This window comes from Oncorhynchus mykiss, chromosome 18 (genome assembly GCF_013265735.2).
Source record: "Oncorhynchus mykiss isolate Arlee chromosome 18, USDA_OmykA_1.1, whole genome shotgun sequence".
In the NCBI taxonomy this organism is placed as follows: Eukaryota; Metazoa; Chordata; class Actinopteri; order Salmoniformes; family Salmonidae; genus Oncorhynchus; species Oncorhynchus mykiss.
Genome location: NC_048582.1, coordinates 53,868,501 through 53,886,512, shown reverse-complemented (window position 1 = coordinate 53,886,512; position 18,012 = coordinate 53,868,501). Strand labels below are relative to the sequence as shown.

Sequence of the window (18,012 nt, the reverse complement as noted above, 5' to 3'; positions counted from 1 at the left end):
TCTCTATCCACCCCCAACCTTTCCCCCTCCCCTTTCCCACCTCATCTTCCTGCTGCTTTCCCTCTCCCCCTCCCACCCTCTCCTTTCCCTCTCCACCTCCCACCCTCTCCTTTCCCTCTCCCCCTCCCACCCTCTCCTTTTCCCCTCTAGTTCTTTTAGCCTCTCTGCTTGGCCTCTGTCGATTGATGAGCTTTAATGGGAAAGACATTCCTTTTAAAGTGTGTGTGTACACTGCAGAGCATCCGACTCTACTGTACTGCACACTAATAGATCTTCTATATGACTCCATAATATCCAGATCTAAGTATATGATACTCTGACATAGTTTACCTACACCTGCTACTAACATGCGGCCTGTGGCCAGATCATGGACAGATTCGTTTATATCAGGTGTTATCAGAAGGGTGTGTGCGTGACAGTCTGACCTTTTTGTCTTGATGGATGTCGTCCGATACTGTTGCCTCCACATTATGGATATTGTATTCACATTAATGCTGATTTGGTCAGCAGGTAGTAGATTAAGTGTTTCTGATTGGCTGATGCTGAGACATCAGCTGTTTGGCCAAAGCAGCACTTTCCCTGAGTTTACAGACCTGCTTTTCTCTCCCTAGACACAACTTATGTGTACGTGTGTAACTTCAGCTACGCCTTGTGTGTGTGGCGAGTGAGCGCTGTGTGATATGAATAATTGAGTGTGTTATTTGAAGGAAGCAGCTTCTCTACATTAACCCTCTATCACCACACCACACTGACAGTCTGTATGATACAGTCACACACACACACACATATGCATGACACAGATTAGAGCAGGATGAGCAGCAACACAAACCCTCTCACCAGTGAGACTGACAGAACCATCATCATGACCACCATCATTGATGACGAGGAGCGGAGTGAAATGTAACCTCTGACCTCTCTCAACCCCCCCACTAGAACTATTCTGTGGTTTTATAATCATTCAACCTTGATTAAATTCAATGCACCTTTATTCTTCCCTCAGGAGCAATAAGGTGGGCAGGACACAAGCAGTAACCTGGCAACTCTGTCCATCCCCTCTCTCTCTCTAGCTCAGCTAAAGGCCTTTGTGTCAGGTTACACAGTTTTCCTTTCAGGCCAGGGAGGAGAAATGTCATCTTTGTGTCTGCTAACATTCTCTTTCTCTCTGTCACACACACAGCACACTCTGTCACGTGAACCTGATCTTGAGGGCCTCTGGGCCAGATGAAGAGAGTACTGACCTCACTTCCCTTACCTCTTTCTTTCCCTCCCCATCTCTTTCTTCACTATCTATCTCTTGCTCTTTCACTCTCTGCTTTCTCCCACCCCCCACACCCTCTCCCTTCTATTGATTGGTTGACATCCCAGGTTTGACTTCCTGTTGTGATGGTTTCCGTGACACCCTGAAAACTATTGACATTTATTTACCCCAGAATCACAATCGACACACACAGATACACCCCGGTGGCACCACATGTCTCTCCCAGTTTGAGTTCCGGTAGCACTGCTGGAGGCTGGCTGAAAAGGAGCCCCTTGTCTACCAGACACCTGCATCTCTCTCTCACACAAGTGCACACGCTCACAAATACACACACACACATGTACACACTCACGAATGTGCACACACACCAACAGCTAAACAGTAAACATTGCAGCGTACCTGGAGTCATTATCATGCAGAGCTACAAAGCATTGCAGTATCTAACAGTGCTCTAATCTACTACTGTGCTCTAATCTAATACAGTGCTCTAATCTACTACAGTGCTCTAATCTAATACAGTGCTCTAATCTACTACAGTGCTCTAATCTACTACTGTGCTCTAATCTAATACAGTGCTCTAATCTACTACTGTGCTCTAATCTAATACAGTGCTCTAATCTAATACAGTGCTCTGTGCTCTAATCTATTGTAGTGCTCTGTGGTCCAATCTAATACAGTGCTCTAATCTTCTGTAGTGCTCTGTGCTCTAATCTAATACAGTGATCTCTGCACCAAACTACTGTAGTGCTCTGTGCTCTAATCTACTGTAGTGCTCTAATCTGCTGCAGTGCTCTGTGCTCTAATCTGCTGTAGTGCTCTGTGGTCCAATCTAATACAGTGCTCTAATCTACTACAGTGATCTGTGCTCTAAACTACTACAGTGATCTGTGCTCTAAACTACTGCAGTGCTCTGTGCTCTAATCTGCTGCAGTGCTCTGTGCTCTAATCTTCTACAGTGCTGTACTGCAATGTGCTCTAATCCACTGTACATCTCTAGTTTGTGCATGTGTGCGTGCGGGTGTGTGTCACGTGTGTACATGCGTTTGTGTCCTCTACACACATAGCATGTGAATTTGTCAGTTGAATGATAGGATCCTTGAACAGAATAAATCCTAACTGTTTTTCTAGTATGCGTTTCACCAGTCACAACCATGGAACACACCTGACATCTAGTGGTCATGAGGATAAATGCACTCATGTATCAAATGTTCAGTCATAGCGGGACAACCATTTGTATCAAAGATCTTTATAGGTCCCAGGTTGTAAAGCACTTTATTTTAGACCAAAAGAAGTTATCAAAATGAAAAACATGAACACAAAGAATAAACCGTTTTTAAAACAGGAACATTGCTGTAATACAACATTGGTAAGCCTAGTAACATGTTAATAACGCTCCATAAACAGTTAACAAGACATGAATAAACCTGAATAAGTACCTTAGTAGCACCACACTGATGCATAGATAGATTGCTCTTGTATTGGCACCATCGTTAGGAGAAAGTGTCCCCTGGACGTGGGGTCCTGATTTTGGTCTGGGTGTCATTGATGTGGTCAGGTCTAGGGTGTGGTTAGTCTATGATTGGGAGGTAGTCAGGTCTAGGGTATGGTTAGACTATGATTGGGATGTAGTCAGGGTTAGCTGTTTACGGTATAGTTAGACTATGGTTGGGATGTAGTCAGGGTTAGCTGTTTACGGTATAGTTAGACTATGATTGGGATGTAGTCAGGTCTAGGGTATGGTTAGACTATGATTGGGATGTAGTCAGGTCTAGGGTATGGTTAGACTATGATTGGAATGTAGTCAGGTCTAGGGTATGGTTAGACTATGGTTGGGATGTAGTCAGGGTTAGCTGTTTACGGTATAGTTAGACTATGATTGGAATGTAGTCAGGTCTAGGGTATGGTTAGACTATGGTTGGGATGTAGTCAGGGTTAGCTGTTTACGGTATAGTTAGACTATGGTTGGGATGTAGTCAGGGTTAGCTGTTTACGGTATAGTTAGACTATGGTTGGGATGTAGTCAGGGTTAGCTGTTTACGGTATAGTTAGACTATGGTTGGGATGTAGTCAGGGTTAGCTGTTTACGGTATAGTTAGACTATGATTGTGATGTGGGTATGGTATGGTTGTGTTCCGAGGTTAGGATTAAGACAGTGAGTAGGTGCTGATAGGGTGGGAGAGGTGGGGGGAGGATGGTGGGGAGGGATAGCGGAGGATGGGTGAGGAGGGGGAGGGATGTAGAGTGATTTGGGGGTGAGGTTTGTCTGAGTGGGGGGCTCTGGAGTGACCCCTGGGTGTAGGAAGCGGGGGGGAAGAGGGCTGGTAGGGCAGGTGATGGGAGGAGGAAGGGGAGGCAGCACTATGGTGGTGGGTGGAAGGATAATGGAAGGCGCTATGATGGGGTGAGGAGGGGCAGGACTGGTAATGGTGTGAAGCATGATGAGGGGAGACAGGCATTCTCTGAGGAGAGGTAAAATGGAGGGAGCTGTAATGGGGGTAGGAGTGGCGATGGGGGGAGGTGTGAGATTGATGATGAGGAGTAACGTGATTCTGAGAGACCTGTGAGTCTTTAATGGGGTTAAAGTTCATGTTAGGGTTAGAGTTATTGCTATAGTTCCAGGAAGTCTTATTGGAGTTACTATTGGGCAGTATGTTAGGCTCAGAGTGGTTCCAAGCAGTAGCCATGCTGTGGTTGGTGTAGTTAGTGGTGGTAGGATTACTGGTAGTAGTAGAGGGACCAGTCCCCTTCTTGTAGAGGAAGACGTTGTAGTGCAGAGGGGGGCTGGCCTCGGGGCGGAGCTTAGCCTCTTTAGGGAGGAGCAACTGTAGACCAATGGTGACTCCATCCTGCTTTAGAAATATATAGGGTTGAGAGTCAGAGGAGGATAGACATTTATAGACTAGAGAAGATAGAAATAAGTTGGATAGACAGGGTAAGTGAGAAAGATAAAGAGAGTGATGGTTGAGATAGAGGGAAGGAATGGAGAAATGGAGAACAAGGGTTAAGAAAGAGAACAGGTGTGCATGTGTGTGAGAGAGGGAGGACAGCTCATAATAATGGCTGGAACGAGCAAATGGCATCACACCATGTGTTTGATGTGTTTGATACCATTACATTGATTCCACTCTAGCCATTATCATCAGCCCGTCATCCCAAATGAGGCGCCACCAACCTCCTGTGAGAGTACGTTCTATTGGTTGCAAGAATTTTGTATAATATTTTAAAATAACAAAATGTAAGTTTTGAATCTGGCGTCGTTTTGCGTATCAGTTCAATCTTATTTCAAAATATATTGTTTTTTTAAAAATCTATTAGTATATTTGAGTTTAACCACATTATTTGTTCTGTTTTTGATTTTCTGGTGGATTAAACTGAAATTTAACCAACTTTCTATGGCTTGTTTAAAAAATTACGATATTTGGGAGATGATTTCCTTTTTAAATAACTGAAAGTGAGAGGTTGTAATCTGAATAAAGGGGAAAAGGCCATTCTTGAACATGGGGTGAGACATTTTATTAATTTGCTAGAGAACAAGTTTGGATTTAAGTATAACTTTTGTATGATTGACACCTTTAGTGAGAGGTCTAATGCTTTAATATTTAATCATTTCTGCCCTCCGAGTTCATATTCATTATATAAATAGGCCCGTTTAATTTTGTCTGGTTTGCCGTTCCAAATAAAATGGAATATAAGACCATAAGCAAATAGGTAAACAGGGATATGACTAAAGAATTAATCAGGGTGATTTTTCCACAAATAGACAGGTATTTTCCTTTCCATGGTAGCATGATCCATTTTTGCTAACTTTCTGTAAAAATGTATTGGTGTGAGATCATTTCTTTATTTCGGGAAATGTATACCGAGTATGTCCACATCACCGTCAGACCATTTTATTAATAAACTACACGGTAATGTAAAAGTTGTATTTTTTAGTGATCCAATACATAATATCATTTATCATCATTAGTTTTTAATCCAGAGGTTAGAAAAAGTATTTAGATCCTCTGAGGCTGTGGATCCAAGTAGTGTATTTAAAGAAAACATTAATCATCAGTGTACCATGACACCTTTTTGTTTTTAAGCCCAGATTTCTACTCCTTTAATATTATTGTTGGATCAGATTTTAACAGCTAACATTTCCCTGGCCATAATAAATAGATATGTCGATAGTGGACAACCTTGTTTTACTCCTCTAGAGAGTTTAAAACTTTGAGAAGTAGCCATTATTTACTATTTTACACCTAGGGTTACTATTCATGACTTTAACCCATTTTATATTAGATTCACCAAATGTTCCAGGCATTTATACGTAAACTCCAGTCGTACTTTATCAAAAGCCTTTTCAAAGTCAGGCCTGGTTTCCAAGATAATTTATAGTGTTCTATTGTTTCCAGTACTTGTCTTATATTATCTTCAATGGGTATAGTCCATGTGAAAGACCTGTCTGATTAGAATTGATAATATCAGACAAAACTGAAGTGTAAGGGGCCTCCAATATTTTAAATGGACTGTGTGTGTTTATTAAAGTGTTAATAAAGCCATGCACAATAAGCCAGGGAAGTGTGTGTGTGTGTGTGCGTGTGTGTGTGTGTGTGTGTGTGTGTGTGTGTGTGTGTGTGTGTGAGTGTGTGAGTGTGTGAGTGTGTGAGTGTGTGAGTGAGTGAGTGAGTGAGTGAGTGAGTGAGTGAGTGAGTGAGTGAGTGAGAGAGAGGTTGGGAATAGTCATGAGAGAGAACAATTAAGGTAGAGGGAGGGATAGGGCCATTCCAGGAACACACAGGGACCAGCTAATTTAAAGTTACAAAGTTTTATTTCAACAACTCTGGTTCCGATGCTATAACGATGTGTTCTCCCCCCAAAAATACCAACCCCTTGAATTTCATCAAAGGGTTATAACCCGCATCAATAGAAACCATAAATATATCAATGTTAGCAAGCCAGACAACACAGTAACTTTACATGAGACCTAGACATATTCACTGGATCATATCAAACATCAAAGTATCTCAACTGTTTCTCTTGTATTTCTGGTCAATCTTGTTTATAATGATTTTCCAAAAAGAGCTGTTTTAGTAGAAAACAGCAATGCATGCAGACAAAAAGAAGGGTAAAGATCGGAAATGGCACCCTATTCCCTACATTGTGCACTACTTTTGACCAGAGCTCTAGGCAAAAGTGGTGCACAATAAAAGGAATGCTATTTTTGACTCAGACTTAAGGCGGACAGTGGGAGAAGGGAGGACAGCAGTAAAGGGTCAGAGTTCTAAGGTCAGAGATTAGAGCAGGACATTGTGGGAGAGGAGAGTTTGTCCAGCCAGAGACAGTTTAGTTCAGAATTGCTACAGTGATGCAGCTCGGTGTAGCAAGGAAGGAGTAGCATCGCCCCCATGTGGTCAGTAGTGGTGTAACATGTAATGTAAGGTATTGAGTACAGTACAGTATAGTATAATACAGTACAGTATAGTATACTGTAGTATAGTTGTGTTTTCGTCCTTTTAGCTTCTAGTGGAGTCAAGGGGCACAACAGTCCCTCTCCAGGAACCCAGCTATAGTATAGAATAATATAGTATAGTAGATGTATGCAGTACTATGGTTCCCCTTATGTGCATGGTGGTATTACATTAATCATAATAATGATTTAGTATATGTTGTTGGAGGGAGAGGAGTTTGCCTCCTCCCTGTTTACCTCCTGGTCTGCGTTAGGGGTGTGGTCAGAGGAGTGGGCAGGGCGGTTGTTAATATGTTTGGGCGAATGAGAGTTGGCGATGTTCAGAGACTCCTCCCCTTGAGTGAATTGAGACTTTACAGGGTCCTCCATTTTCTGAGGGTCGTCCTGTGGAACAACACACAGAGACACACACACACACACACACACACACACACACACACACACACACACACACACACACACACACACACACACACACACAGACAAACCCACATTACACACACACACAGACAAACCCACATTACACACACACACAGACAAACCCACATTACACACACACACACACACACACACACACACACACACACACACACTCGTTAGACACACATGCATATGTTACATCCAGTGGAGGACGGCTCATAATAATGGCTGGAACGATGCGAATGGAATGGCATCAAACACATGGAAACCATGGAAACCATGTGGAAACCATGTGGAAACCATGTGTTTGATGTATTTGATACCATTCCACTGATTCCATTCCAGACATTACCACAAGCCTGTCCTCCCCAATTAAGGTGTCACCAATCTCCTGTGCTACATACCCGGATGTCATACACACACATATTGACACATACGTTACATACACAAACATTGATTGTCTGATGGCAGACATTTGAAGGTCATGAGGACAGTGCAGTAACTGGGTCATCTAGCAGAGACCAGTCATTCTTTATGAGTTAGAAAGTGTGTGTGTTAGTGTGTGCATGCATGAGTGTTTGTGCCAGTGTCAGGGGAGTTCATTTGGGTTCGCTCTAAATTCAAATTTAATTCAATAAACCTACAACCTATGTGTTGGGTGCCCCCCTTTCTGGCAAAGCCACATTTACTCTGTTTAAATCAATATTGGTTTGTTGAATGGAGCTGGAGATGGTGAGGCTGCTGTGTGGAAGCAAAGGGACCAACGTGACTAACCCTAATGCTGCTAGTCGGAAACAAGGATAAGAAGGAAAAGCCTAGAAGACAAAATGGCTGCCCTACCCCTATCCACAGGGGGAGAGGAAGAAGCATTGTAGCCCATAATGTCTGCCCTATCCCTAGTAACCACAGATGAGAGGAAGAAGCACTGTAGCCCATAATGTCTGCCCTATCCCTAGTAACCACAGAGGAGAGGAAGAAGCACTGTAGCCCATAATATCTGCCCTATCCCTAGTAACCACAGAGGAGAAGAAGAAGCACTGTAGCCCATAATATCTGCCCTATCCCTAGTAACCACAGAGGAGAGGAAGAAGCACTGTAGCCCATAATGTCTGCCCTATCCCTAGTAACCACAGAGGAGAAGAAGAAGCACTGTAGCCCATAATGTCTGCCCTATCCCTAGTAACCACAGAGGAGAGGAAGAAGCACTGTAGCCCATAATGTCTGCCCTATCCCTAGTAACCACAGAGGAGAGGAAGAAGCACTGTAGCCCATAATGTCTGCCCTATCCCTAGTAACCACAGAGGAGAGGAAGAAGCACTGTAGCCCATAATGTCTGCCCTATCCCTAGTAACCACAGAGGAGAGGAAGAAGCACTGTAGCCCATAATGTCTGCCCTATCCCTAGTAACCACAGAGGAGAAGAAGAAGCACTGTAGCCCATAATATCTGCCCTATCCCTAGTAACCACAGAGGAGAGGAAGAAGCACTGTAGCCCATAATGTCTGCCCTATCCCTAGTAACCACAGAGGAGAAGAAGAAGCACTGTAGCCCATAATGTCTGCCCTATCCCTAGTAACCACAGAGGAGAGGAAGAAGCACTGTAGCCCATAATGTCTGCCCTATCCCTAGTAACCACAGAGGAGAGGAAGAAGCACTGTAGCCCATAATGTCTGCCCTATCCCTAGTAACCACAGACGAGAAGAAGAAGCACTGTGGCCAGTAATGGTTGCCAAGCTGAACTGGAGGCTAGCTGGGTCACGTATAGTGTGCAGTTTCCAGCTTGGTAAGGTTAAAACCTATCCAGCTGAGGAAACTGGCCACTGTTGTGCTTCTGCTTACCTGACAGTAAGGGTGTCTAGGCTTATACTCCCAGATGCAGCTGCTTCTCGCTCTCTGCAGGTGAAAACCACATCTCAACAGTGTGTGTGTGTGTGTGTGTGTGTGTGTGTGTGTGTGTGTGTGTGTGTGTGTGTGTGTGTGTGTGTGTGTGTGTGTGTGTGTGTGTGTGTGTGTGTGTGCGTGTGTGTACGTGTGTGTACGTGTGTGTACGTGTGTGTGTGTGTGTGTCTGACAGACAGACAGACACATTCTATAGACAGACAGACTAATGGACTGAGACAGACTGACACACAGCTAGCCAGGGTTAGGGCTTAAGGTTAGGGCCAGTCTAAGGTTAGAGGTCAGGGGTTATAGGTCTGGAGTTAGTTACCTGACAGATAATGTTGTCATAGTAAGCCAGATTGTGAGCGTGGGGTTGAGGGGGGGGCGGGGGGGAGTCACACAACTTCCTTACGTTGGCATGGGAACCATCTTGCGCCGTGGAAACAGAGAAGCCATCAGTCTGCATCTCGCTGTGTGGACGGTATATACTGGAGCGAGGGAAGGAGGAGAGGACAGAGGGATGGGACAGAGGTGTGGGACAGAGGTGTGGGACAGAGGTGTGGGACAGAGGGATGGGACAGAGGTGTGGGACAGAGGTGTGGGACAGAGGGATGGGACAGAGGGATGGGACAGAGGTGTGGGACAGAGGGATGGGACAGAGGTGTCGGACAGAGGGATGGGACAGAGGTGTGGGACAGAGGGATGGGACAGAGGGATGGGACAGAGGGATGGAGAAGAGGTGTGGGACAGAGGTGTGGGACAGAGGGATGGGACAGAGGGATGGGACAGAGGGATGGGACAGAGGGATGGGACAGAGGTGTGGGACAGAGGGATTGGATAGAGGTGTGGGACAGAGGGATGGGACAGAGGTGTGGGACAGAGGGATGGGACAGAGGGATGGAGAAGAGGTGTGGGACAGAGGGATGGGACAGAGGGATGGGACAGAAGTGTTGGACAGAGGGATGGAGAAGAGGTGTGGGAAAGAGGGATGGGACAGAGGGATGGGACAGAGGGATGGAGAAGAGGTGTGGGACATAGGGGTGGGACAGAGGTGTGGGACAGAGGGATGGGACAGAGGTGTGGGACAGAGGTGTGGGACAGAGGGATGGAGAAGAGGTGTGGGACAGAGGTGTGGGACAGAGGGATGGAGAAGAGGTGTGGGACAGAGGGATGGAGAAGAGGTGTGGGACAGAGGGATGGAGAAGAGGTGTGGGACAGAGGTGTGGGACAGAGGGATGGAGAAGAGGTGTGGGACAGAGGTGTGGAACAGAGGGATGGGACAGAGGGATGGAGAAGAGGTGTGGGACAGAGGGGTGGGACAGAGGTGTGGGACAGAGGTGTGGGACAGAGGGATGGGATGGAGAAGAGTTGTGGGACAGAGGTGTTGGACAGAGGGATGGGACAGATGGATGGAGAAGAGGTGTGGGACAGAGGTGTGGGACAGAGGTGTGGGACAGAGGGATGGAGAAGAGGTGTGGGACAGAGGGATGGAGAAGAGGTGTGGGACAGAGGTGTGGGACAGAGGGATGGGACAGAGGGATGGGACAGAGGGATGGAGAAGAGGTGTGGGACAGAGGTGTGGGACAGAGGGATGGGACAGAGGTGTGGGACAGAGGGATGGGACAGAGGTGTGCGACAGAGGGATGGAGAAGAGGTGTGGGACAGAGGGATGGGACAGAGGGATGGAGAAGAGGTGTGGGACAGAGGGATGGGACAGAGGTGTGGGACAGAGGTGTGGGACAGAGGGATGGGACAGAGGGATGGAGAAGAGGTGTGGGACAGAGGTGTGGGACAGAGGGATGGAGAAGAGGTGTGGGACAGAGGGATGGGACAGAGGGATGGAGAAGAGGTGTGGGACAGAGGGATGGAGAAGAGGTGTGGGACAAAGGGATGGGACAGAGGGATGGAGAAGAGGTGTGGGACAGAGGGATGGAGAAGAGGTGTGGGACAGAGGGATGGGACAGAGGGATGGAGAAGAGGTGTGGGACAGAGGGATGGAGAAGAGGTGTGGGACAGAGGGATGGGACAGAGGGATGGAGAAGAGGTGTGGGACAGAGGTGTGGGACAGAGGGATGGGACAGAGGTGTGGGACAGAGGGATGGGACAGAGGTGTGCGACAGAGGGATGGAGAAGAGGTGTGGGACAGAGGGATGGGACAGAGGGATGGAGAAGAGGTGTGGGACAGAGGGATGGGACAGAGGGATGGGACATAGGTGTGGGACAGAGGTGTGGGACAGAGGTGTGGGACAGAGGGATGGAGAAGAGGTGTGGGACAGAGGGATGGGACAGAGGGATGGAGAAGAGGTGTGGGACAGAGGGATGGAGAAGAGGTGTGGGACAAAGGGATGGGACAGAGGGATGGAGAAGAGGTGTGGGACAGAGGGATGGAGAAGAGGTGTGGGACAGAGGGATGGAGAAGAGGTGTGGGACAGAGGGATGGAGAAGAGGTGTGGGACAGAGGTGTGGGACAGAGGGATGGAGAAGAGGTGTGGGACAGAGGTGTGGGACAGAGGGATGGAGAAGAGGTGTGGGACAGAGGGATGGGACAGAGGGATGGAGAAGAGGTGTGGGACAGAGGTGTGGGACAGAGGGATGGAGAAGAGGTGTGGGACAGAGGTGTGGGACAGAGGGATGGAGAAGAGGTGTGGGACGGAGGGATGGGACAGAGGGATGGAGAAGTGGTGTGGGACAGAGGTGTGGGACAGAGGGATGGAGAAGAGGTGTGGGACAGAGGTGTGGGACAGAGGGATGGAGAAGAGGTGTGGGACAGAGGGATGGGACAGAGGTGTGGGACAGAGGGATGGAGAAGAGGTGTGGGACAGAGGGATGGGACAGAGGGATGGACAGAGGTGTGGGACAGAGGTGTGGGACAGAGGGATGGAGAAGAGGTGTGGGACAGAGGTGTGGGACAGAGGGATGGAGAAGAGGTGTGGGACAGAGGTGTGGGACAGAGGGATGGGACAGAGGGATGGAGAAGAGGTGTGGGACAGAGGGATGGGACAGAGGGATGGAGAAGAGGTGTGGGACAGAGGGATGGAGAAGAGGTGTGGGACAGAGGGATGGGACAGAGGGATGGACAGAGGTGTGGGACAGAGGGATGGGACAGAGGGATGGGACAGAGGGATGGAGAAGAGGTGTGGGACAGAAGGATGGAGAAGAGGTGTGGGACAGAGGGATGGAGAAGAGGTGTGGGACAGAGGTGTGGGACAGAGGGATGGGACAGAGGGATGGGACATAGGGATGGACAGAGGTGTGGGACAGAGGGATGGGACATAGGGATGGAGAAGAGGTGTGGGACAGAGGTGTGGGACAGAGGGATGGGACATAGGGATGGAGAAGAGGTGTGGGACAGAGGTGTGGGACAGAGGTGTGGGACAGAGGGATGGGACAGGGATGGAGAAGAGGTGTGGGACGGAGGGATGGAGAAGAGGTGTGGGACAGAAGTGTGGGACAGAGGTGTGGGACAGAGGTGTGGGACAGAGGGATGGGACAGAGGGTTGGAGAAGAGGTGTGGGACGGAGGGATGGGACAGAGGGATGGAGAAGAGGTGTGGGACAGAAGTGTGGGACAGAGGTGTTGGACAGAGGGATGGGACATAGGGATGGAGAAGAGGTGTGGGACGGAGGGATGGGACAGAGGGATGGAGAAGAGGTGTGGGACAGAGGGATGGAGAAGAGGTGTGGGACAGAAGTGTGGGACAGAGGTGTGGGACAGAGGGATGGGACAGAGGGATGGGACATAGGGATGGACAGAGGTGTGGGACAGAGGGATGGAGAAGAGGTGTGGGACAGAGGTGTGGGACAGAGGGATGGGACATAGGGATGGAGAAGAGGTGTGGGACAGAGATGTGGGAATGAGGTGTGGGACAGAGGGATGGAGAAGAGGTGTGGGACAGAGGTGTGGGACAGAGGGATGGAGAAGAGGTGTGGGACAGAGGTGTGGGACAGAGGGATGGAGAAGAGGTGTGGGACAGAGGGATGGGACAGAGGGATGGAGAAGAGGTGTGGGACAGAGGTGTGGGACAGAGGGATGGAGAAGAGGTGTGGGACAGAGGTGTGGGACAGAGGGATGGAGAAGAGGTGTGGGATGGAGGGATGGGACAGAGGGATGGAGAAGTGGTGTGGGACAGAGGTGTGGGACAGAGGGATGGAGAAGAGGTGTGGGACAGAGGTGTGGGACAGAGGGATGGAGAAGAGGTGTGGGACAGAGGGATGGGACAGAGGGATGGAGAAGAGGTGTGGGACAGAGGGATGGAGAAGAGGTGTGGGACAGAGGGATGGGACAGAGGGATGGACAGAGGTGTGGGACAGAGGGATGGAGAAGAGGTGTGGGACAGAGGTGTGGGACAGAGGGATGGAGAAGAGGTGTGGGACAGAGGTGTGGTACAGAGGGATGGGACAGAGGGATGGAGAAGAGGTGTGGGACAGAGGGATGGGACAGAGGGATGGGACAGAGGGATTTTCATTGACGTGACAAACGTGTCATGTACAAGACTATTATACTGTCAAATATGATTTTTTTAAATAAATAAGGCCTCTCTCTCTCCCCCTTTCTCTCTCTCTGAATGTAATGGTCAAACCCTCGGACTGAACAACATGTTATCTAAGAGACACACACACTGTCAGGCTGGTCTACTTTCAGCTGAGGAACAGTTATTACTGCTGTATAAATGTCTGGCCTTCCTCACAAGTTTCACCATAACTCTCTGTATCTCTCTTTCTCTGTATCTCTCTTCCACTCTCTTTCTCTGTATCTCTCTTACCCTCTCTTTCTCTGTATCTCTCTTCCCCTCTCTTTCTCTGTATCTCTCTTCCCCTCTCTTTCTCTCCATCTCTCTTCCCCTCTCTTTCTCTGTATCTCTCTTCCCCTCGCTTTCTCTCCATCTCTCTTCCCCTCTCGTTCTTTGTATCTCTCTTTCTCTGTATATCTATTCCCCTCTCTTTCTCTCCATCTCTCTTCCCCTCTCGTTCTCTGTATCTCTCTTTCTCTATATCTCTCTTTCTCTTCATCTCTCTTCCCCTCTCTTTCTCTGCATCTCTCTTCATCTCTCTTTCTCTGTATCTCTCTTCCCCTCTCTTTCTCTGTATCTCTCTTCCCCTCTCTTTCTCTGTATCTCTCTTTCTCTGTATCTCTCTTCCCCTCTCTTTCTCTGTATCTCTCTTCCGCTCTCTTTCTCTGTATCTCTAATCCCCTCTCTTTCTCTGTATCTCTCTTCCCCTCTCTTTCTCTGTATCTCTCTTCCCCTCTCTTTCTCTGTATCTCTCTTCATCTCTCTTTCTCTGTATCTCTCTTCCCCTCTCTTTCTCTGTATCTCTCTTCCCCTCTCTTTCTCTGCATCTCTCTTCATCTCTCTTTCTCTGTATCTCTCCTCCCCTCTCTTTCTCTGTATCTCTCTTCCCCTCTCTTTCTCTGCATCTCTCTTCATCGCTTTTTCTCTGTATCTCTCTTCCCCTCTCTTTCTCTGTATCTCTCTTCCCCTCTCTTTCTCTGCATCTCTCTTCCCCTCTCTTTCTCTGTATCTCTCTTCCCCTCTCTTTCTCTGCATCTCTCTTCATCTCTCTTTCTCTGTATCTCTCTTCCCCTCTCTTTCTCTGTATCTCTCTTCCCCTCTCTTTCTCTGCATCTCTCTTCCCCTCTCTTTCTCTGTATCTCTCTTCCCCTCTCTTTCTCTGCATCTCTCTTTCTCTGTCTCTCTCTATCTCTCTTTCTCTGTGTCTCTCTTTCTCTGTATCTCTCTTTCTCTGTATCTCTCTTCCCCTCTCTTTCTCTGTATCTCTCTTCCCCTCTCTTTCTCTGTGTCTCTCTTTCTCTGTATCTCTCTTCCCCTCTCTTTCTCTGTATCTCTCTTCCCCTCTCTTTCTCTGTATCTCTCTTCCCCTCTCTTTCTCTGTGTCTCTCTTTCTCTGTATCTCTCTTCCCCTCTCTTTCTCTGTGTCTCTCTTTCTCTGTATCTCTCTTCCCCTCTCTTTCTCTGCATCTCTCTTCATCGCTCTTTCTCTGTATCTCTCTTCCGCTCTCTTTCTCTGTATCTCTAATCCCCTCTCTTTCTCTGTATCTCTCTTCCCCTCTCTTTCTCTGTATCTCTCTTCCCCTCTCTTTCTCTGCATCTCTCTTTCTCTGTCTCTCTCTATCTCTCTTTCTCTGTGTCTCTCTTTCTCTGTATCTCTCTTTCTCTGTATCTCTCTTCCCCTCTCTTTCTCTGTATCTCTCTTCCCCTCTCTTTCTCTGTATCTCTCTTCCCTTCTCTTTCTCTGTGTCTCTCTTTCTCTGTATCTCTCTTCCCCTCTCTTTCTCTGTATCTCTCTTCCCCTCTCTTTCTCTGTATCTCTCTTCCCCACTCTTTCTCTGTGTCTCTCTTTCTCTGTATCTCTCTTCCCCTCTCTTTCTCTGTATCTCTCTTTCTCTGTATCTCTCTTCCCCTCTCTTTCTCTGTATCTCTCTTTCTCTGTGTCTCTCTTTCTCTGTATCTCTCTTCCCCTCTCTTTCTCTGTATCTCTCTTCCCCTCTCTTTCTCTGTATCTCTCTTCCCTTCTCTTTCTCTGTGTCTCTCTTTCTCTGTATCTCTCTTGCCCTCTCTTTCTCTGTATCTCTCTTCGCCTCTCTTTCTCTGTATCTCTCTTTCTCTCTTCCCGTCTCTTTCTCTGTATCTCTCTTTCTCTGTATTTCTCTTCCCCTCTCGTTCTTTGTATCTTTCTCCTGCTCTGTATCTCTGTTTCTCTGTATCTCTCTTCCCCTCTCTTTCTCTGTGTCTCTCTTTCTCTGTATCTCTCTTCCCCTCTCTTTCTCTGCATCTCTCTTCATCGCTCTTTCTCTGTATCTCTCTTCCGCTCTCTTTCTCTGTATCTCTAATCCCCTCTCTTTCTCTGTATCTCTCTTCCCCTCTCTTTCTCTGTATCTCTCTTCCCCTCTCTTTCTCTGCATCTCTCTTTCTCTGTCTCTCTCTATCTCTCTTTCTCTGTGTCTCTCTTTCTCTGTATCTCTCTTTCTCTGTATCTCTCTTCCCCTCTCTTTCTCTGTATCTCTCTTCCCCTCTCTTTCTCTGTATCTCTCTTCCCTTCTCTTTCTCTGTGTCTCTCTTTCTCTGTATCTCTCTTCCCCTCTCTTTCTCTGTATCTCTCTTCCCCTCTCTTTCTCTGTATCTCTCTTCCCCACTCTTTCTCTGTGTCTCTCTTTCTCTGTATCTCTCTTCCCCTCTCTTTCTCTGTGTCTCTCTTTCTCTGTATCTCTCTTCCCCTCTCTTTCTCTGTATCTCTCTTTCTCTGTGTCTCTCTTTCTCTGTATCTCTCTTCCCCTCTCTTTCTCTGTATCTCTCTTCCCCTCTCTTTCTCTGTATCTCTCTTCCCTTCTCTTTCTCTGTGTCTCTCTTTCTCTGTATCTCTCTTGCCCTCTCTTTCTCTGTATCTCTCTTCGCCTCTCTTTCTCTGTATCTCTCTTTCTCTCTTCCCGTCTCTTTCTCTGTATCTCTCTTTCTCTGTATTTCTCTTCCCCTCTCGTTCTTTGTATCTTTCTCCTGCTCTGTATCTCTGTTTCTCTGTATCTCTCTTCCCCTCTCTTTCTCTGTATCTCTCTTTCTCTGTATCTCTCTTCCCCTCTCTTTCTCTGTATCTCTCTTCCCCTCTCTTTCTCTCCATCTCTCTTCCCCTCTTGTTCTCTGTATCTCTCTTTCTCTGTAACTCTATTCTCCTCTCTTTCTCTGTATCTCTCTTTCTCTTCATCTCTCTTCCCCTCTCTTTCTCTGCATCTCTCTTCATCTCTATTTCTCTGTATCTCTCTTCCCCTCTCTTTCTGTATCTCTCTTTCTCTGTATCTCTCTTCCCCTCTCTTTCTCTATCTCTCTTCCCCTCTCTTTCTCTGTATCTCTCTTTCTCTGTATCTCTCGTCCCCTGTCGTTCTCTGTATCAATCTTTCTCTGTATCTCTCTTCCCCTCTCTTTCTCTGTATCTCTCTTCCCCTCTCTTTCTCTCTATCTCTCTTTCTCTGCATCTCTCTTCCCCTCTCTTTCTCTGTATCTCTCTCCCCCTCTCTTTCTCTTCATCTCTCTTCCCCTCTCTTTCTCTGCTTCTCTCTTCCCCTCTCTTTCTCTGTTTCTCTCTTCCCCTCTCTTTCTCTGTGTCTCTCTTCCCCTCTCTTTCTCTCCATCTCTCTTCCCCTCTCGTTCTCTGTATCTCTCTTTCTCTATATCTCTCTTTCTCTTCATCTCTCTTCCCCTCTCTCTCTCTGCATCTCTCTGCATCTCTCTTTCTCTGTATCTCTCTTCCCCTCTCTTTCTCTGTATCTCTCTTCCCCTCTCTTTCTCTGTATCTCTCTTTCTCTGTATCTCTCTTCCCCTCTCTTTCTCTGTATCTCTCTTCCCCTCTCTTTCTCTGTATCTCTAATCCCCTCTCTTTCTCTGTATCTCTCTTCCCCTCTCTTTCTCTGTATCTCTCTTCCCCTCTCTTTCTCTGTATCTCTCTTCATCTCTCTTTCTCTGTATCTCTCTTCCCCTCTCTTTCTCTGTATCTCTCTTCCCCTCTCTTTCTCTGCATCTCTCTTCATCTCTCTTTCTCTGTATCTCTCTTCCCCTCTCTTTCTCTGTATCTCTCTTCCCCTCTCTTTCTCTGTATCTCTCTTACCCTCTCTTTCTCTGTATCTCTCTTCCCCTCTCTTTCTCTGCATCTCTCTTCATCGCTTTTTCTCTGTATCTCTCTTCCCCTCTCTTTCTCTGTATCTCTCTTCCCCTCTCTTTCTCTGCATCTCTCTGTCTCTGTATCTCTAATCCCCTCTCTTTCTCTGTATCTCTCTTCCCCTCTCTTTCTCTGCATCTCTCTTCCCCTCTCTTTCTCTGTATCTCTCTTCCCCTCTCTTTCTCTGCATCTCTCTTTCTCTGTCTCTCTCTATCTCTCTTTCTCTGTGTCTCTCTTTCTCTGTATCTCTCTTTCTCTGTATCTCTCTTCCCCTCTCTTTCTCTGTATCTCTCTTCCCCTCTCTTTCTCTGTGTCTCTCTTTCTCTGTATCTCTCTTCCCCT

At 47.3% G+C, this 18,012-nt stretch overlaps 1 protein-coding gene across 4 annotated transcripts in view; it reads right to left on the bottom strand.

The window, feature by feature from the left end:
• Positions 1-4,020: 4,020 nt before the first annotated feature.
• LOC110519664 (chondroitin sulfate proteoglycan 5-like) overlaps positions 4,021-18,012 on the bottom strand; it is a 70,410-nt gene continuing 56,418 nt past the window's right edge. Inside the window, exons 4-6 of one of the 4 annotated variants that reach the window (XM_036953260.1) lie at positions 9,336-9,495; positions 6,945-7,091; positions 4,021-4,157 (exon numbers count right to left, since the gene is read on the bottom strand). In XM_036953260.1, coding sequence (XP_036809155.1) covers positions 4,110-4,157; positions 6,945-7,091; positions 9,336-9,495 — 355 coding nt within the window. In that variant the 3' untranslated portion in view covers positions 4,021-4,109. Of the gene's footprint in view, positions 4,158-6,049; positions 7,092-8,965; positions 9,020-9,335; positions 9,496-18,012 lie in introns of those variants that run through there. The other 3 variants (XM_036953261.1, XM_036953259.1, XM_036953262.1) reach the window with 3 other exon arrangements.